The 22,540-nt window shown below is 36.0% G+C and overlaps 1 protein-coding gene across 2 annotated transcripts in view; it reads right to left on the bottom strand.

Moving 5' to 3' along the window:
• The window catches only part of LEMD3 (LEM domain containing 3), a 74,568-nt gene extending 53,140 nt beyond the window's left edge, over positions 1–21,428 (bottom strand). Inside the window, exon 1 of one of the 2 annotated variants that reach the window (XM_081310307.1) lies at positions 19,574–21,428. In XM_081310307.1, coding sequence (XP_081166433.1) covers positions 19,574–21,083 — 1,510 coding nt within the window. In that variant the 5' untranslated portion in view covers positions 21,084–21,428. The remainder of the gene's footprint in view (positions 1–19,573) is intronic. The other variant, XM_081310308.1, reaches the window with a different exon arrangement.
• Positions 21,429–22,540: the final 1,112 nt, after the last annotated feature.

The raw sequence follows: 22,540 nt of genomic DNA, 5'->3' as shown, positions 1-22,540 counted from the left end.
AGCCACTCAATCTGGGACTTCCCAGCCTTCAAAACGATAGATAAATAAATAAATAAATTTGTTATTTATATACTCAATTTCAAGTATTCTGTTATTGCAGCTCAAGAGACTAAGACAGTAACAGTCTAAATTACAATGCATATGCTTGAAATCTTAAATGACTATCACCAATTTAATTTTGTGTTGCACATAGATAATATGCAAATAAGGAAACCAGAGAGTCTGCAGAGGAAAAGATGTAATGAGGACTGAAAAAATACTAATGACAGTTTTCATTTCACTCATCAAACAGGACTAAGGAATACTGTTTTGATAAAATGGAAAAGGGCCTAATATGTCTAGACAAAGCAGAGATTGACCAAAATGAACATCTGAACTAAATTTGAAGCTAAGACCATCATTGAGAAATGTGCTTAAAAGTCACATCTCTCCTGACCTTAGCCCTAAAAGAGAGTAGACACAGATGAAAAGTTACTTAGCAAACAGAGACATTTACAAATGTCATCAGTAAGTCAAAAACAAAACCACTGGATAAAACAACCATTCAAGCAGTTATGACATGTGGCAAACAGGCTAAGACTTTTGTTGGTTATATAGAACCTTGGAGTAAAACTATGCTTGTATATGAACACAACAGACAGAACATACAGCATAAAATATAATCATATCAATTCTCATCTAACATCTTCTAATTTCTACAACTTCTACTCATGTCAAAGTGGGAGAATACAAATGAGTACCATGTGAAAGAATGCTTAAAAAAAATGATACATGCAATTCCTCATCCATTCTACTTGTCAGTGACCTAGACATAACTTAGAGATAGAAGATATAACTACTGTGAAGCAAATAAGGAAGTCCTTAATCTGAGCTTGTCTCTGTAAGTGGAGCTCCAACATAAGTAAACCAAAACCCAATTCAATGTAAGCAGCAAAATGAGACATAAATTTAACCTATTAGAAATTGCCAACTAACCTCAAACTAGGGTTTTTCCATACTAACCAAAGAGAATTTATTTCCACATTCAGCTATAAATGTTCACTGCCTATAGTGCTATGGAATAGAGCTTTCTGAATCTCTTCTGGTTCTAACTGATGCCCAATTCATGACTTCTTATTTTTGATTTGTCAAAAGTTTTATCTTTTAATATTATGCTATTTCTTAAGCTGTCTCAGTTTCCATATAGCTTTTACAGTATACTTCAAGCACTGAGTATGATTTTAATGTTTAAAGATAAATAATCGTCCTTAATGCTTTATTAAGTATTTTTGAAAATCTAATCTTACACTGAAGAAAAACAAATGTCCTTTTTGAGAGACCATATAAAATACACAGACCATGCTTTCAATGGAATTTTTGAACACATTAGTTTTTGCTTCATGCTCTTTACTTCATGCAATCAGTATACAACCTTTCCTAGTGTAACTGATAGTGCAGTGAGTGATTCTCACTACTTAGGGAATTTTATTTAATTCTCTCTGAGAATTAAATAAAATCTGTGGACCGTCCCTCTCACAAAATGCAAACACACACACACACACACACACACACACACACATTTTTTTTTTCAAGCTTTTCATACATTTCAAGGAGTTACTGTTCACCCGGAGTCCATTTATTGCTTCATTAAGATTCATGGATCACTGTTTTAAGAGCTCCTGGTCTAGGAGAATATCAAGCTTTTTGTTTTTTTCAAAGGCCAAGTGGGAACAACTTCAAAGGAAATTTAAAAAAAAAAAAAAACTCTTTAAGAAGACATAAGATCATGCAGATAATATAGTTTAAGTACAAAGATTCTATAGTGAGAATCATAGTATCTGTATTCAACTCTTGGTTCTGCCATTTACTGACTCTAGATAAGTTTCTTAACCTCTCTAATCCTCAGCTTCCTCATCTAAAGATGGAAACACTAATACCTGGTTCTTGGAATTTTAAGAATACAACAGACACTAGTATGGCAATATGTAAATCAGTGGATGTGTAACCGATGTGATTCTGCAATCTGTATACGGGGTAAAAATGGGAGTTCATAACCCACTTGAATCAAAGTGTGAAATATGATATGTCAAGAACTATGTAATGTTTTGAACAACCAACAATAAAAATTTTTAAAAAAGAGAACATTAATGAGAACCAAAATGTAAAAATAAAAATTTTTAAAGTTTCCTAAAAAAAAAAAAAAAAAAAAAAAAGAATTTTAAGAATTAAATGAAATAATGCAAGCAAAACTTAACATAGTACCAAGAGAGTTTTAAGAATTAAATGAAATAATGCAAGCAAAATTTAACACAGTACCAAGACAGAGGCACTTGCAAATACACAGAGTTTTTCAATTTAATTCACTCCTCAGTCTTTTCTGATTTAAGTTTACATGCATCCTCACAGTAAACCCTCAATTTCTTAAAACTGTCTTTATGACCAAAAGAGCCCAACAAAAACATTATATATTCCCACATTCCACTGTGTGAGCTAATGATTTCTAAAACTCCTTCAAATTCTAAGATAATCTTAGGTGGCAAAAATGTTGATTTTAAATTTAACTGCTTTTATTCAATTTCATGTAACCTCCCTTCCTTCAGAACCTGGATTTATTAGCAAAAACATAAAAACAAAAGCATAGCAACCACACTGTAATAAATTGGTAGAGTTGACTACAGAAGAAAATATGTAAAAGACCTTGTAAATTAAAGTGCAAAAAAATTATTTATCTATATTCATGTTATGCCTCCTTTAGCTAGCAGATGGACTTGCCAGAATTTCTTCCACTTTAAGCAGTTTGTTCTTTTTCTCAAATTGTACACCCTACTATAGCCTATTTAATCTTTTTTTAAACATCCAAAACATGCTTACATAGTTTTATTTATTTCCCTCTAATATTTGTACTATAGTTCTTATCACTAAGCAGATACTGATGAACTCTGGCATCTTTATTTTAATCTCTACAGAAATTATTAACTAAAAAGAATTTTAAAGAATGTAGTATGTGTTTACAAGAGAAAAAGAAAGAAAAGCAATTTCTACCAACTCAACAGAATGTTGCACACCTATTTTTAAAAAATGCATTCAGACTGATATTCTGTCCAAAATAAAATTCAAGACACTAAATTGCCCTTGTTTCTCTCATTTTCGAATCTAAATAATACAAAATTTATTTAAAGATGCTAAATATTTTCAAAGTAATTGGGAAATACTTTACCCTTTTTTCCTTCTTGACATAATTTTAAAATGTTTGTATTAACTTCAATCTAGTATAATTTTTAAAATTTAAAAATCTCTGGAGCAGAGAGATATCCAAGATGGCAGAATAGATATCCAAGATGGCTGCTCCAAGGTGTGAAACCAATAGACAGGCAGCTTCTTCCCAAGGTGGGTAAACAAAAAAAAAGTGGAGGGGAGGGGAGAATTATTGGAACTTAAAACTGGACACTCAAAGCAGACCTGGGGGCTGGGGATGTGGCTCAAGCGGTAACGCACTCGCCTGGCATGTGCACGGCCCGGGTTCGATCCTCAGCACCACATACAAAGATGTTGTGTCCGCCGAAAACTGAAAAATAAATATTAAAAAAAATTCTCTCTCTCTCTTTTTTTTTAAAAGAAAAAAAAAAGAACAAAGCAGACCTGGGACATGGAGGTTGGACATAATAAAATAAGGGGAAAAAAATCCCCAGTGGCTCAGCTGTTGCCACAGCTAGGCCAGAAGCTCCAGCCAGAGGGATCCCTCCATGAGCACAGTAGAGGGATAAGGAATTTAGAAAACCCACATTTTTGGGAGACCCATGGCATGTCTAGGTAGAATGTTTAGAGGCCAAGGACACTGCCCAAGAAACCTGAAGGAATTGCTACACAATACATGGGGGGGGAGGGGGGGGGCAGAAGCTGCCATTTCTCCAGGCAGCAAGGGAGGACAAAGGAAGGAACCATTCTGCAGCTTCCACTGGGAGGGCCAGCAACAGAGAGACACAATTTCTGGCAAACCAGAATTTGGCCGGAAATATAGGTCCAATAAACACACACTGCACAACATAGTGAACAGAAAAAAATCAAATGTGGAGAGAGTTTCCACAGGGTACAACTAGTAACGAAAACCCACCCAGGTCTACCCTTCCCTCTCCCAATCTGACTGCTTACAGACCAGCTGGGAGATACACTGGGAACTCGGAATGGCAGGGGCAGGAAAAACTGTTTGGAGACTGAACCCAAGACCAGGAAAGGTGGAGACTGCAGATGACGTAGGGGACAAAGAAGTGGCTCCCCCACCACACGAGTGTTCGGAACCTAGGGGAGCTCTCTGGGGTAAAGTCTTCCAGCGTGGACCAGGAAATACTGGGTGATGATGGAGGTAGGCTGATTTATAATCTCCAGACCACTTAGCATTCAGCAAAGAGCCTGAGTCCACCTAACCAAACCCATCTATGGGATTACTTCTCTCACTCCAGCAATCCAGAGGTTGGAGCATCATACTCCAGAAGACCCTACCTAAAACTGCTGAAAAGAGAAGCTGAGCATATTTTGAATTCCAATTTTCATCAAGATTTTTTTCTTTGCATTTTTAAAGCCAGTTATATTACATGGATTAGTAATATAATTAGATGTTCACAAAACATTAGTAATATAACTAGATGTTCACAAAAATGTATGTTTTAGTTGTTTTGTATTATTTTATTTTTAATTTTTTAAAATTTTTGCTTTATAATTTTTTTGTTTCCCTGTCTCTTTCCTTCTGCTAACAGCCAATCTCTTTCATTCTTACTTTAATCTTTTACTTGTCTTCTCTCCTCCTCTCCTCTCATAATCATCACATCCTATATCACATCTGTTCTCTCCCTGTTCACCATTTGAAAATGTTAACCCTTTTGCAAACTTGCTATTTTTTATTATAGGCAATAAATGATCATATCATTTCTGTTTATTGTGATAATTAACATTGTAGAGGTCACAGTAGAAAACTATTTGGTTTATTCTGTAACTTGTTTGAATTGGTCATTGTTATTATTTGTCTCCCCCTAAACAGTGAGATACTGGAAACCTTCAGAGACACTATAAATCCACAGGGTAGAAACTCTACTCCCTCAGATCCATATTGTTAGATGGGTAGACACACAAACAACGTGAAAAAGAAAGGGAACAAACTGCCAAGCAAACCAAGATACTCCAACTATAGAATCCATGGACACCATAGTAGAAGAAATGTCAGAGAAGGAGTTTAAAATGTACAGTGAAACTGATCTGCAAAGTAAGAATGATGTAAGAGAGCAAATACAGGTAGCAAAAGATGACTTCAATAAAGATAGATAGATTCTGGGGGGGGGGGGGAGAAATCTGGAAATGAAGGAAACAAACCAAATGAAAAATTCAATAGAAAGCATAGAAAAGAATCACCAACAGACTAGACCACTTGGAAGATCGAACCTTAGACAATGAAGACAAAATATATTGAGAACAGAGTTGACCATGGAGAGAATATAATAAACCATGAACAGAACTTCCATGAAATATGAGATAACATGAAAAGACCAAATTTAAGATTTATTAAGATAGATGAAAGCACAGAAATACAAACCAAAAGAATGCACAATTTTTTCCATGAAATATCAGGAACATTTCCCAAAGCTAAAGAATGAAATGGAAAATCAAATATAAGAGTCTTATAGGACCCCAAATGTGTAAAATTACAACAGACCCACATCAAAGACACATTATAATAAAAATGCCAAGCATCCAGAATAAGGATAGAATTGTAAAGGCTGCAAGAGAAAAACATCAGATCACATATAGAGGGAAATCAATAGGGATCTCAGCTGATTGCTCAAACCAGACCCTCAAAGCTAGGAGGAATAACGCATATCAGGCTCTGAAAGAAAATGGATGCCACCCAAGAATCCTATCTCCAGCAAAATTAAGCTTCAGATTTGAAGATGAAATAAATATCTTCCATGATAAACAAAAATTTTAAAAATCCACAACCAGAAAGCCTGCACTTCAGAATATTCTAAACAAAATATTCCATGAAGATGAAATGAAAAAAGTGAAAACCAGCGAAGAGAGGAACTATATTAAAGGAATAGTCAATCAAAAAGAAACTAATTCAAATTAAAAACTAGAAATGAACAAAATGACCAGGAACACAATCATATCTCAATAACCTTGAATATTAATGGCCTAACCTCATCAAAAGATAATGATTGGCAGTTGGATTAAAAAACAAGGCCCAACAATATTCTGTCTACAAAAGACTCATCTCCTGGGCAAAGACATCCAAAGACTGAAAGTGAAAGGATGGAAAGAAAACATCACTCACATGGATCATGTAAACAAAAAGGGGTTTCTATCCTCATGTCAGATAAAATGGACTTCAAGCCAAAGTTAATCACAAAGGGGAAAAAGGAGATTTCATACTGCTTAAGGGAATTATACATCAACAAAACATAAATATTTATGCCCCAAACAATGGAGCATCTACATACATCAAACAAACCCTTCTCAACTTCAAAAATCAAGTAGACCACAACACAATAATACTGGGTTTGAACACTGTTATCCATATATATAAATACAAATGTGAATATATATGTAAAAATATACACAAATATTTAAATAGATATGGGTTTGTATATAGTTATTTTTCTTTTGAGATGGATGTTTAAATTTTTGGAAAAATATAGGATATGATTTTGTAACTGAATATATAAGAGAATTTATGGGTAGGATTTGGGTTGTCGTTAGGTTACATACATATATGTAAATGTATATAAACAAATACAGAATACATATGTGAAAATATATATGGATATTCAGTAATATTTATAATTTTTGTTTAAAAGCCTCACAACTATGGGTAGAGTTAGGTTTAGTTCTGAGTTACAGCTTTGGTTGAGAAGACGGGTTACCTCTGTAACATATATATCAATATATATGAATATAAATATGAATATAGAGGTAATATATCAAACATATATATGTTATATATATATATATATATACTTTTATATTTATCTATGGATATTTTTAAGGTAAGCAATATTGTTATATTACGTGTGAAATCTGGGTTATGTCTATGGAAATGAGCATATATATGAAAAATATCTATGGGTTTTTATGTGAATTTATAAACTTATATCCCCAAATACATAGGTACATTCATGTAAAATGTTATATTTATATGTATAGAGGTTTCTCTGAGGCATATTAGTAGGTGTAGGACTAATGTAGTAAAATAGGATTAGTTTAGGGATTGAATATTTTTAATCATATATAGGAATACAAATATGAATATATATGTAAAATATACATGAAAATATTTAAATGGATATAAATTTGTATATAATTATTCTTCTTTTGAGATGGATGTCTACAATTTAGTTTATAATTATGTAACTGAATATTTATGAAAATGTATGAGCAGGAATTTGGTTGCCCTTAGGGTACAAAGACAAGGGTTTTAGGATTAGATCCAACTGTAAATCCTGCTCTGCTACAGAATGCCTTTTTAACAAATTAATAACTCTATACCTCATTATATGTACCTATAAAATTATAACAAAATGTCTAGTATTAGAAAGATTAAATTGAAAACATGTAGAAAACATCATGCATAGCACACTGTAATCATTTAAAAATTAATAATCATTAGAACTCATTAAAACCAGCAATGTAATTCCTTAATTGAGGAAATCTAGATACACACTGTTCAACAGGGAAGCCACCAACCAAGCCACAACTGAACACTTAAAACATGACTAGTCTAAACTTTACACTGTTAAGTATAAAATACACACTGGATTCTGATGCCTTAGTACAAAAGAACATGTTTCATCAGCTTCTTTAGAGGGCAGCAGCAGGTGCCTGAGATTGAACGCAGGGGCACTTGGCCAGTGAGCCACATCCCAGTCTTATTTTGTATTTTATTTAGAGACAGGGTCTCACCGAGTTGCTTAGCACTGCTAAATTGTAGAGGCTGGCTTTGAACTTGCAATCCTCCTGCCTCAGCCTCCTGAGCTGCTGGGATTACAGGCATGCACCACCGCGCATGGCTCATCAACAAATTTTATATTGGTTTATGTCAAATGCTATTTGAATTATAGTGGATTAAATATATTATTAATACTGATATCACCTTTTTGTTTTAATGTGACTACTAGAAAAATTAAAATCACAGGTGTGACTTATACTATATTTATATTTCTATTGAACAGTTCTGCTCTAAACAAATCACATCATTTCTAAAGTTTCAAATGCAAAATTGGGTGAAAATTTCATTATGTGCTTCATATGAATTATCTAGAAGACTGAAGATCCTAATACATTTTAAATTCCTTCCATTTAAGTAGTATAATTTTAATATCATATTTTTTAAATACATTTTATTTCATACCTCCTACTCTCATTTAATCTATTGCCTATTCATAGAGACACACCTCATCTTCCCACTTTGATAATAATAGTACTTATGCTATCTTACAAATTAGCTGAAGAACAGCATGTGACAAGCCATCCTTCTCTACCAACTATATGCACTGTCTGCTCCACAGATAACACTAACAGTAGCTTACACTTTCTAAAGAAATGTTTTTCTGCCTCAAATTCAGTGCTATGTTATGAATTAAAGATCTATCATCTCCAACTTTCCTACCAGCAAATTTATCTTAGGATGGTCAGCCAGGTTAAAGTCTAGTTTCAAGTTTTGTTTCATCACCTGTTGTATTAATATAGTTAGAAAAAAACATTTTTTCAATTCTAGAAATAAGACACTAATCAATGTGAAACAATGACTCTTTTTTTTTTTTGTAGTTATAGATGGACAGCATGCTTTATTTGTTTATTTTTATGTGGTGCTAAGGGTCAAACCCAGTACTTTACACTTACTAGGCAAGCACTCTACCACTAAGCTACAGCCCCAGCCCAATAACTCTTTTTATCTGCTCAGTTAGAGAGAAAGGTTTAAAAATACTATTAAGGACTATAAATTTAACCAACTCTCTTATTACTTATTAAGTCACAGTGTTGAACATGTATTACTTAAATTATGTTACTACAGCTAGAAAATCCTAACTCAATCATATTAAAATATAATTTATATCATTTCAAATTTCCCAAAATCATTTCTACAGACATCACATTAGTTCCCTACAAAAAAAAACACTGGCTGGAAACTGTAAAGTTACTTTTACTATGCTCTCATTTGACAGATATCAACCCAGAGACTGAATAACTTACTTGGCCAAACAGTAGCTGATAATAAGATAAAGCCTAAATAACTACCATAGCCAGTAGATAAGACAGTAGCCTCTCAAGTGAGATGGTGGATTCAAATGCTGCATAACACTCAGCTGTTTAACACTTAGCTATGAGGTCTTGGACAAACCTCTTAAGTTTCAGTTTTCTCACGGGGATATTATTAGTTACCCTCAGGAAAATGAAAACGCTCATAGATAGGAAGTTTTCAAAAAATTTTTAGGAAAAAAAAAAGCCTGCCACTAAGTGGAGGCAGAGGGACAATGTGTCTGAGAGAAGAGTATCATTCATATGGTTCTAAAAAGTATATACTTATTTTCAGGTATTACTTGGCACACTTAAGATACTCAATAAAAATCTGAGTCAGTGAATAGAAGAAACAAGAAATGTTTCTTCAGGAAAATTAAATCAAATAAGAAAGCATTTGAAATCCCATGGGAGATATCATTAGAGGAAATCATTAATAAGGTTGACCTTGACCAAGGTTCTAAGCCACAGCCCAGAGGCTAGGAGAAATAGATATGTTTAAATATCTCCACTCCTAATTAACTTCAGTTGTAATCTCCATATATAACTTTTGAAAATTATACCTGAATTCCTGCAGGGAAAAAGCTTCCTCTGCAAGTACAAAGTGTTTTCAGCAATTAACCACTGCCAGCAAATCCATATATTTATGTGGGCTTTCTAACTGCAAAACAAAAATTAATTTTCTGCTATGTACTAAAATATCTACTTACTCCTAAAGGATTTTTTTCCATTCACATCACATTCAGGGCAAGAGAACAATTGTTCGTGCACACTTACCACCCCGTTACTTTAGAACAGCTGAATCAAACTCTTACATAGTTTTGTACCCAAGCCTTGTTTCTAAACTTTGGCTTGCCACTCGATATCAACACAGTTGTAAAGAATCCAGAAATCATCTTGCAAAAACATTTTAAGCAAAAAACTGTAGGAAAGCAGAACAATAAATCAGTCACCCAGACGAAAAAAAAAAAAAGTGGTACGATTTTAAACTCTATACCTACAGAAATAAGATAACTGAGATATCTGAAGAATTACACGGGAGCTTCCATGTGATAGGTGTATTATTCTATTTTCAGACATTATAACCACTGTCTGTATAATTTTTATGATCTTTTTCTAAATTCCTTAGAAATATGTTTTTAAAAAATAAATTTTGACTGTGGAATGTTAGGTAAATACTAAAACCTAAGCACTTTTTCCTGGTTAATTCTTTTTATTTTTGACAGCAATGTTTTAATAAAGTATTAATCAAATTGTCTTTTGTTGTTTTTTTAATGCTACCTGGTTCACTTTAAATCTTAAAAACAAATCCTAAATATGGAAGCCAAAATCTAAAGTTATAAGTAAATAATTATTACAATAGTTACCAGTTTTATGGAGTTGTGTTCCCAAATTAAATGGCAACAATTTTTAGTATGTAAGAAATACAGGATTATTACTAGCAATAAAATTTTCATAAAACAGTTACAACTATTTGTTTATGATATACTTTGGAGGAGATTTATAGTAGTTAAAGGTATACTTTTTTAAACTATTTATAAACTAAATATCTCTTTACATTGAAGTTACATTTGCTTTAACTTATATTTTTCAAGTAGTAAAGTCAATGTAGAATTATCAATGAACAAGTAAAGCTAGCTTTAAAACTTCACAATTCTGAGGAATCATGGAAAAAAATTGGTTTTTCAATACTGCAGTGGAACCCAGGAGCACTCTACCACTGAGCTACATCCCCAGTCCTTTTTACTTTTGGAGTCAGGATCTCACAAGGTTGCCCAGGCCACCCTCACACTTGTAATCCTCCTGCCTCAGCCTCCCAAGTCATTCACACCTGCGCATGAAAACAATTTTTAAAAATATCTGTTCCTGAAATTGTAGAATACTTCATTTCCATTAAAACAAATGAATATAAAGGAAAAATACAAAGCTAATTTAAAAGGAGCAAAAAAAGGAAAACTCAAGTACTCTATATATAAAGGTCTTTACCTCTTAAAAACAAACACTGAAAAAAAATTTTACAGCAATAATGCAAGCCTAGAGACCATTTTCCCCACCAGTTTTAAAACTACAGATTTTAAAAAATTAGAAAAAGTATAAATTATACTATAGTTTTATATCATATTATGTATTATCATTTGTATATTATAGCAGATGCCCCTCCTCCATATATCAATGAGTGAATCTTAAACCTTAAGGAAGGATAATTAGTCCCACACAATTCCTAATTGTTGAATGAGTACAAATTTGTACTTTCTTTTCACAGAGTATTCCTGCTACTTTGGGGATTTCATACATTAATCTGCTTCTCCCTCTCCATACTCCAGATGATGACATAATTTTCACAATTTTCTGGATAACAACAAAAGTCATAGAGAGCATATATGAAGTTCTTGTGTATTAATACGCAATAAGATACAATACAACAGGGTGGTTAAGGGCCACTATCTGAATTCAAACCCTGCCTCTGCTCTCACTACCTACAAAACCCTGGGCAAGTTCCTTAACTTCTCACCATCTCTTTATTTCTACTAAGGGAGAAATACCTGAGGATTATAATATTGTTTGGCTCACTGTCTGGCACATAATAGCACTACATAAGGGTTAGCTGCTATTATTATTACTATATGCACATACTGAGTTCTCCATGCATTCATTATTTCATTAATTCTCATTTAACTTTATTTTACAGACAAGAATATTGGTTTGCAGTAATTAAACAACTTATCTTCAGTTAAAAAAAAAAAAAAAAAGCTAGCAAGTTGAAAAGCCTGTACCCAAACATAATTTCTTTGCCAGTATATCCTCGAACAAGGCTCTATGGATATACAAGTGGGGATGTACACATTTTCACTCTGATGATTTCTAATTTTAAATTATAGATAATTTTTAAGTGAATGACACTTGTATAAAGTACACTTAAATTTCTGAAGACATTAAACTAGCATATGCAAACTTCCGGGTTTCACAGAAATAGTATTAGAGGTCTAGGAATTTTTTTTTTTACAAAACAGTAGTCAATTTCTAAATACTTTAAACATAATACTCAGCTTTCATTCTTCAGGAATAAGAGCAACAATTTATTTTTCAAAATTGTTAATCCCACATTAGTTGTAGATACCAAGTTCTAGACCCGTTGGCTAGTTTTACTTTAAGTACACTTAAAGTATAGTTTTTAAAAAATGTTCTTTGTAACACTTGGAGACACACACACACATACACACAAACACACACACCCCTTCAGAAAGTAACTATTCCTTTAGTAAAAAGTACCAGTCATCATATTCAGCAACAATCTCTCATCTTTATTCCAATTATATTATCTACAATATCTAACAGGACAATTTGCACTTGAACAGCTCAAATAATACATCTCAAGTAAACTCATTTTCTCTAGACCATCTTTCTCCAAACAAGATATCTCTTCCACATTTCTAATTCCTCTCAGTAGTATCACCATTCTGTCACACAGGCTCATGACACAGAATAATCCTTATCTTTTGAGTATAAAGAAAGAAGAGATAAAGTAGTCACCAAGTATATTTCTTTCTTTAAATAGATTATCTCATTCATAGGTCCTCCATCTCCACAATTATCAACTCCTACAGGTTTCATAACACCAGTGCTTATCACACCACTCCTTTCCTCCAACCCTGTCACTTCATTAACCATACCAACTGTTTATTCTTTGATCATGCTGTTTCTCTGCTTTAAAATCTTCCATGGATTCCCACTGCTCAACCTACAGAATAAAGTCCAAACGTGGAATTCAGGGCTTTTGATCATTTAAGACTGATTTGCCTTTTATAAAAGTGTGGCCCTCATCACATAATACCCTACATATTTCTTAACCATTTTCTGTGACTGTTATTAGTGGAGTGGAGACTTCTACAGCAATAATTTTTTTTTTTAATATTCTTCCCAGGTACAGAACAGATAACCAATTTACTGAGTTTGATCAAGAGTTGATGAGTGGCTCCTCAGTATGGATGAAGAATTAGTTCAAGAACCTCCAGAGGATACCAAAATCTACAGATACTTGACTCTCTTATGTAAAAATGGTATAATACTTGTGTATAACCTACATACATCCTCCTAATATTTACAGTATCTCAAAATTAGGATACCTAAAAAATGTAAACATGATGTATATAATTTTGATACATACTGTTTAGGAAATAATGACAAGAAAAAAATCTGTACATGTTCAAATGAGATTTTTTTTCAAACATTATGATCTGCAATTAGTTGAATCCACAAATGTAAAGCTTGTTAAGTGGTTAAGGACAACTGTGTTGTGTATCTGATAAGTGATTAGTTATTTAACAAATATTTACTGAGTAATGAATTTGTGCCAACGATACTAATGTAATCTCCATCTACTAAGAGACTGCTATGTGCCAGACATACATTATCTCACACAGTGCTTAAAGCCATCCTCAGGTGGGCTGGGGATGTGGCTCAAGCGGTAGCGCGCTTGCCTGGCATGCCTGCGGCCCAGGTTCGATCCTCAGAACCACATACCAACAAAAGATGTTGTGTCCGCCGAGAACTAAAAGTAAATATTAAAAATTCTCTCTCTCTCTCTCTCTCCTCTCTTTAAAAAAAAAAAAAAAAAAAAAAAGAAGCCATCCTCAGGTAGGTATTATCATCTTTAAATTTTAATAAGTAACAATTAAGTTCCTAGTAAAGGGGCTGGAGATGTGGCTCAGCGGTAGCGAGCTCGCCTGGCATGCGTGCGGCCCGGGTTCGATCCTCAGCACCACATACCAACAAAGATGTTGTGTCCGCCAATAACTAAAAAATAAATATTAAAATTCTCTCTCTCTCTCCCCCCCTCTCTTTAAAAAAAAAAAAAAGTTCCTAGTAAAGTCACAGAGCAGATAAAAGACAACTGAGATTCAAACTTAAAACAGTGAAAAGTCTAAACCCATTTCCACTGTATTATACACCACTTCTCTTATAGAAAGAATAATTCAAGTCATTAATCTATCTGACATGGTGAACTTACATAATTATACACATAAATGCTATCAAGGATGCAAAGGATCTCATTTGAGCACAGAATAATGGGTCAAACTATAGGATAAAGAGGATGAGGAGTCAGAGAAGACGTCCAGAGGCAATGTTTTTAAGAATGAATAATAGTTAGAGAATAGAGAGAAAGAAACAAATTTCCAAAGAAGGGAATAATGTGTGCAAACGTATAAAAGCACAACATTCCATGACTAAGGCAGCAAATATCAAACAGTTCAGTTTTCCAGAAAATAAATGTGATAAGAGGAACTGGTAGGAAGTTAAGCTAGCAAAGGCAAGCACAGTCTGATTAAGGACAGTTTAGCTAAGGAGTTTAGATTTGGGCCAATAAGAGAAAGTCATTGAGTGATTTTAAGCAAGAGGATGATTACATGGGTGTTTTAGAAATATTACTCTTGCACTGAAAAATGGACTACAAAAGCTACAGTCCAGCAGCAGTGACATCTGTTAGGCTATTAAAAGAGTTTAGGAAAGAGACTAACCTAAAGCAGCAGGGATAGAAAGAAAAAGATTGATTCAAAAGATATATAGGAAATAGATATACAGGACTTGATAACCAATTAGGCTGGGGGTTGACAGGAAGGTGAAGGAAAAAAAGGAATCTAGACAAATCTAGACAAGGTTTTCTCTAGAGCTATGGGTGAAGAGAAGCATCACTAAAACAAGGAATAGAAAGACAAAAACAAGTTGAAGGTAAGGTATGCCTCATATGGTACCAGTACTTTCTGGTATATCCAGAATACATCTAATAAATAAGTCTAGAACTCAGAAGAGAAATCTAAGATGAAAATACAAAATTGAGAAGTATTGCCCAGAAGAGTGGATGAAACTGTTTAGGGAAATATGTACAAAAGGATAACCCAAAAAAGAAAATTTCAGAGACTAAAAAAATATTTAAAACACAAGCAGATGACAGTTTGGAGAGTTTGATGTAAAAGGGAGTTGTCAATGCACTGAAGGTACCAAAGGGGTGAGGAATGGAAAGTGAGTAATTGATGGCTTGAAGAAGAGGTTACAGAAGAATGGTTGGAATGGTTGGTAAAGAAAGCTAAACTAGATAGGATTCAGTGAATGGCAGGGGAGGAAACAAGATGGATTGCTTGAGAAAAGAGTAATAGAGAACAGAATTGAAGAACATTTTTAGGATGACAGAGAGTTTAGCCTTTTGACAGGATGAGTGAGATTATATTGAAAAGCAACCCATGACACAATAAAAGGCAACCCATGACACAATAAAAGTATTTAAAAAACAAATAAAAACACAAAATGTTGGATAATACATATAGTATGATGTCCAGATTCCTTTGCACAATCCTCAAGGTCTTTAAATCCATTATGACTTGGCCCATGCCTAACCACTGAACTTCACTTAATGCCATTTTCCTCCTGATTCACTAAGTCCCAGCAACACCACTCTTTCTAATCTATCAAAACATGCAAACTTATTTGGTCTTCAGGGGTTTTTTGTTTTTTGTTTTTTGTTTTTTTTTTTTGCTGTTAGTTATACCAAAATGCCCTTATCCCTCTAAATGGCTAGATGTTTCAAGTCATTCAGATCTCAATTCTAATGTCACCCGCTTAGAGAGATCTGTCTGTGTATTTTCACACCAGCCCCAAAGTTACTAGCATTTCCTGTGTTAACAACTAGGACTCTCTGATATTCTTATTTACTTGTCCATCATTCTCCCCAGGAGGTCAGCTCCAAGAGATTTCATCTTCCTCATATCCACATATTGTTCACCATATATCTTAAAATTGTGTTTGGTACAGTTAGCCCTTTGTAGCTAAATGAAAATCTACACACACATTTACATGAAAAAAATTAAGAAAGTTTTAAAAGGATTAAGAAAGTTTTGAAAGGATCTAATATTTGAATTATTTGTACCAGGAATGAGCATGACACTAGAAGGACATACTATACCCATTCTTTTTTTTCTTTGCTTCATCTCTATCAAAATTTTCTACATGAATCATGTCTTTTGCAATTGAAGAATTTTAAATAACAATCATTTAAGCCTAAGATAGTCAATCTATTCTACTTTATATTTTCTTTTTGTGGGTCATGATCTAATGACCAGTGGGAAAAAACAATCTGACTGCAGGCTAATCTTGGGTTGTTTGAATGGTAGCTCAAAGTTAGAATCTTGAAACTTGGAGTTGGAAAGAACTTAGAGACCATCTAATCCGTCCCCATTTATAGGTATGTAAACCACAACTCAGCAGTGTACTAAAGTAATTTAATTAATAAAAATAGAATACTAATGAAAAAATTCCAAAGATAAAATGAAATAATAAACAATAAAAGTTTATTAAAAATTACTCTCACATATAACCTACAATTTTCTGGTGAGATTATTACTCAAAAAAAAATCTATTTCCTAAGTCCTATTTGACCAATGAACCCATGACAAAAAAATTCAGAATACATAAATGAATGCAGTAAAAATAATTCATGTTTGAGATCTTAACACCATTAGGTGACCAGACTAAACCAGCAGGCACTTCTTTCCACTAGAGTACACAGTCTGTCAAATATTGTAAGGATTCATTACACTCTGATTCAAATTTCTGCATCAAATTCTACAATGTGTACTTAATGAAGTTAATAAAAGTCAAATAGTTAAGAAATGCACTATTAAATATCATTTACTGAAACAACTACTTCATTACATTTTTACTGTAATTTCCCAGGAAACAACTAATTTCATCTTAACTTCTGAATAACACCACCTTATATTTACTTAATTATCTCGTTTGATCCTCACAATGCCATGGGCAGCAAATATTGCTACTCTCATTTGGCATACAAAAATAAGACTCAAGCGCTAAGGAGCTTAGCCAAGATCATTCACAAAAGTTCTAAAACTCCATCCTCCCAACCTCTTAGATTGTTTTTTCCATCATCCAAGCTATCTTACATTTATCAATTGCTAAATGCAAAACACTTTATGTTCTCCTTTCTTACATATTGATGGAGAAGAGTACCAAAAATCCCAGCATTTCTATCCTATTCTACTAGAAATTTTAGTGCATAGCATTTAATTATTCATTCTAAAAATGATAAAAAGGATGTGAATAAGATAATTCTCATCTTGAGAATTATGCTAATCAGTAATTCTGTAGGAAATCCTACCAAACGTTCAATGATTTCCTTAATCATAAAAAAATACTCTTATCTACAAAAGATACTCTTATCTACAAAGCTCTCTACTAACAATATAGAAAAACAGTGTTAAGAAAAAGGGCTTTACAGTTGGAAAAAAATCTGAAACCAAACCATCAAACTGTGGGTACATATCTTAAATCACTCGAGTCTCATCTTCCTGGTCGATAAAATGAGAATAACACCACATGCATTCATGTGTTGTTGGGAATTATAAATAATGTGTGTAAAGCAATTCTTAGGAAATGACCAATCAAAAAGGCTCAGCTCAAGAGGTTGAGGCTGGGAATCGCAAATTCAAAGCCAGCCTCGGCAACATAGACCCTGTCTCAAAATTAAAAAATAAAAAAGGCTGGGGATGTGGCTCAGTGGTTATGCACCCCTGAGTTCAATCCCCAGAACCCGAAAAAAAGAAAAAAATAAATGACCAGATCACACTGTTGTTAGAGAAACAGATGCCCATAGGTACCACTGATAGGCAGTCATTTATGTGAAGTTTATTTGTTTAATTTCCAGTGTGCCCTTATTTTTTTCCTCCCAAATTTGCAGCAAGACACAGTACATCACTCTTGCTCCCAGGAAACAAATTAAGTAAGTGCTGGATTTCACTCTTCTTTCAACCCTTGTAATTAAGCAATATTGTAATATTCTATTGTTGGACCATCGTGGAATTGGTTATTATCTAAATCAAAACTTATATGCTATTTTGGGTCAATTAACTGCATCTTTCACTCTATTTTGAAATAAAACTAATTTAATAAGCCAAATTTTTAATACAAATCACAATGCAGTGAATTCATACTGCGAGAAAAGAGCAGAAAATCTGCCAGACACTGTGGCACACACCTGTAATGCCAGCAACTCAGGAGGCTGAGGCAGGAAGACCTCCAAGTTCAAAGCTAGCCTCAGCAACTTTAGCAAGGTCCTGTTTCAAAATAAAAATAAAAGGGCTGGAGATGTACTCAGTGGTTGAGTGCCCCTTGGTATAATCCCCAGTACCAAATGTTGGAGGGATGGGCAGAAAATGGACAGAAGGACCTAACACTGAGAAAAATGTATTCAGCAGTTCATTATACACTAATTTACTTTCTCTCTTTTAATCTTCACAAGCTTCATCCTAATCAGTATTAGATCAGTTTATAGATTGGGAAAGGTATTCTCTACTCTTACCTACAGAAAGGCTATTGCTCAATTCAAGCCCTTTCCTCTTTTATAATCTCTGCTCAGAGTGCTCTCCAGACTTTCCACAAGGCCTTCTCCTCAGGCTTCAGGTCTAACCAAATAGCACCTCCTCTGACTATCTAATCTGAAGTAGTGCACACCACTTATTCCATCCTTATTTCCTTTGCAGAACACGAAATGGTCTGTATTTATATTCTTGTTGTATTTAAGAAGAATGATTTGACTATTACTGCTGTTTCCTGATTATTCAGCATGGAGGAAGATGCTGCCTTAAAGAATGAATGAACACACCTGCCAACAGTCAATAAGCAAGTAAAACAGCAGGGCCTAGAAACCAATCCAAGTAAATCTGACAGTAAGCTCCCTTAATGTCCCACCACTACTCTTTCACAGGTGAGAGGTGAGTTACTTTGAGCTAGGGAAGCAATTAAGAGATGTGTACTGCTGCTTCCTAAGTATTCATTGTCTTTAAGGAAATTACAGAACTACCTAAATATATACTTCATTCTACAAAATACTTAACCCAAATTTCAAGAGACACAACCTTTTAAAATCACAATTTGTGTTAAAAAAAAAAAAAAACACTGTATTTATGTCTCTGTAATACTTCAAAACCCATTGAATAATTGGCATCTGCACAGTTATTTAAAGCTAAAACGAAACTGAGTAACACATTTTACTAACAAGCTTGCAATATTCTGTTCTTTTATAAGTTATTTTGAATTTCATCATACAGAAAAACTTAAAAACAGTCATAAGATATCATACTGATAACAGTAATATTGTTCTTAAAGAAAGATGACACATGCATTCTGTTTCACTGTTAAGCCATGTTCTTGCAGGTAAAAGTCATCTCAAGTAAAATGCTAAGTGCAGTTAAAGCAGACCACTAGTGACGTTCTCTTCGTAACCTTACCCACCGGGTTTAATACTTACTGAGTCCTCCATCCTCGGATACTCCTGTTCCTCTCATTCCTAGATAAGTCAGTCCCAATATTAGGAAAAATAAGCAGGCAGCAGTAAGGAGAAACATTGACAAGTAGTGAGCACTGAAACTCCCTGCTGGGGACACCTCCTCCCGTTTAAACTGCTGGAGAAGTTCCTCTTCTGGTTCTGAAAGCTTCGGTTTGCTGTATGCGTTTTTCAGGTAGGTATGATTGGAGCCGGTATGATTGGCGTGATTGATCCTGAGTGAAGTTGGGGCGGCCACAGCCGGACTGGGAGGGAGGCTGTTGGAATAAATCCTGGGGGAGTCCACACTGAAGGCCCCACCGCCGATGTGATTATTGGTTTTAAGAAGGGAGCCTGTAGATGAATCCAAGGTTGAGTCCATGTCAGGAAGTGGTGGGGGCTGGAGAGGGGCCAGTTTCTTAGCGCTAACACGGTATCTAGGAATGGGGCTGCAGTCCACTTGATCGCACCCTCCTCCCAGCTCCGCCGCTGCCTCTTCGAGGTTTCGGCTCCTGTCTAGACTCCCGGCAGCCGCCGCCCTGTCATTCATCGCGAGTCCTCCCCCTCCCTGAACTGAAGTCTCCCGCCGGCTGCCGGCAGATTTAGCAGTCAGCGGGGAGAGAGGCTTACTATGGCTCCGTCTGGGCCGATGCCGGGAAAGGGAGTCGTCCTTTAATACCTGTCTGGTGGCCACGTCGTCGTCCTCCTCTTCCTCGGAGTCCGAATAGTTCTCACGGCAGCTGTAGGGGAGAAGCCGGCTACCATTCACTGCTCGGCTCGCCCACAGCGGCTCCTCCGCCTCGAGGTCCCTCTCCTCCCCGTCTTCTCCCTCCTCTTCCTCGTCCTCCGCTGTTCCATCTTTCCCCAACGGGGTCTGCAGCTCCAGACCCGTCGGCCTCCTGGCCCCCCACCACGAGTGGGGCTTCCTCCGCTCGGCCGAGTTGCTGTTAGTCACCTCGCTGGCGGCCAGGGGCGCCGGCGGCGCTTTGAGCCCGCGATACTGGAGCGCAGCCCGGTCTCTCCTCCCGCCGCCGCCCGCCTGGTCCCGAGGACTGGCCTCCACGTCCGACTCATCGGAGCTGAAGCCCAGCAGCACTTTGCTGCCAGCCACGGGGGTGGCCGAGGCGCCCCCGGGCCCTCCCAGGGGGCTCTCCGGACCCGAGACCGAGATTCGGCTCAGGCCCCCAGGGGTCCGTAAGTAGGAGAGGTCACCCGAGACCGGCCGGACCCCCATCCCCACGGCCGCCGCCGCTGGTCCTGCGGCGGCGACCGTGGCGGCTGCGGTGTTATTGTTATTACTGTTCCGCGTCTTGTTGCCGCGGCCCCCGGACCGGTGCTGCTGCTGCTCTTCCTCTCGAAGCTTCTTCAGCTTCTTGAGGTAAACCGGGCGGGTGCTCTCCGTCACTGGGCCCGGAGACAGGCCGTAACGGCGGAGCTGAGAGAAAAGCTCCTCATCCGAGAGCTGCTGGGGCCCCGAAGCCGCTGCCGCCGCCATTTTCTCTCCAGGGTGTTTTACAAGCTCCGCGCTACCGGAAGTGACGCGCCGCCCTAGACCCTGAACTAGACCGGGCTGCGTCGCCCTCCCAGCGCCACGGGCGCCTCGGCCAATGGGAGGCGCGGGAGGAGCTCACCTGAGCGGGAAAGGGCCACCTGAGCAGCGCGAACTCCCGCGGCGGAGTGTTTCTCCACTGCTCACCTTGAAGTGGCTGCGCAGTCACCCCCTGGGTCTGGCTCCCTTTCCTGTAGTTCTCAACCCTGGCCTTCTAAGTGCCTTCCCCGTGAGCTGTCTCTTTCTAAACCGCACCTTGACCTCTTCCCAGGTTTCTGCCACCCGCGGTCGCAATCGAAACGGAATCTGCCTTGAAGTTCATGACATTAGTTTTCTTTTCATCCAGATTCCCGCTGCTGAGGGAGTCCAGAGACGAAATCTTTAGAGCCAGACAAGATTGGCAATTTTCCTCTCTGGCTCTAGGTTCTTTTTGGTTCGTCTTTCCGCTTGACTTAAAATTTAAAAAAAATAAAGATTTTCACTGCTCTTTTTGAAAAACCTTTCCTTTCTTATTCCAAAAAGACTCTGAATAGGCTAATTACAATACACTTTTCAAGAATGCTAGCTATTCATTCACTATTTGATTTGTTGGTAACATTTTTTTTTCTTTTTAAAAATGTTATGACCTCAGAAGGTCGTCATTTTGGGAAATGAAAGACTGTCGTCTGCTTCATTTTAGGATTCTGATGACACATCATCTTATTTATTTATTGCTTAGCGTTTTTCCAACCAATAGTTAATTATTAATAAATACTTTTTGTTTATTTTAAAAATTATTTATTGTCTTATTCCTTTGGACTGTAAGCGCCATGCACAGAGAGCCTTGCTTCTATTACAACACTAGTAGAAGCTCAATAAACATTTGTTGAATAAGTTAATGAATTGCAAAGCAAAATGGTATGAAAGGCAGATAAACCTTCACACAAAGTCAAAAAAAAAGCCAGTTAGGACGTGGAAATCCTACCTTTTCACTTACAGAGCAGACCCAGAGGAGAAACTTGCCCAATTTGGTAAAGATCACTTCCCATTTCCTAAAAGCCTATCAAGGCAGACCTTCTCTAGTATGTAAACCTAGCAGCTACAGGACAGCATCTAGCACAATATCTGAAACATTACAATTTTTTTGTCAAAAGAATTACTTTACACATTACATTATACACAGCTGCACAGAAAAAAAAAGGTCAGTCAAAAGCATAGTTACTAGCTTTTCTACATCCTGGATTCTGAAAAATACTTGGTTACCTCAATGTTTTACTTCTCAACAAAAGCTTGCCATGTTCTCAAAAGAAGCTTCTATTTGGAGGATCACTTCCTTTATCATTGAAACTTTAAAATTTACAAATGGAATAGCTACCTGAATCAGATTAGATTTTAAAATTTTTTTACAAATAGTCCTCAATCTA

This window comes from Spermophilus citellus (assembly GCF_964194105.1).
Source record: "Spermophilus citellus genome assembly, chromosome: 10".
NCBI lineage: Eukaryota > Metazoa > Chordata > Mammalia > Rodentia > Sciuridae > Spermophilus > Spermophilus citellus.
The sequence above is the reverse complement of the archived record's forward strand: the minus strand, read 5'-3'. Positions and strand labels throughout refer to the sequence as shown.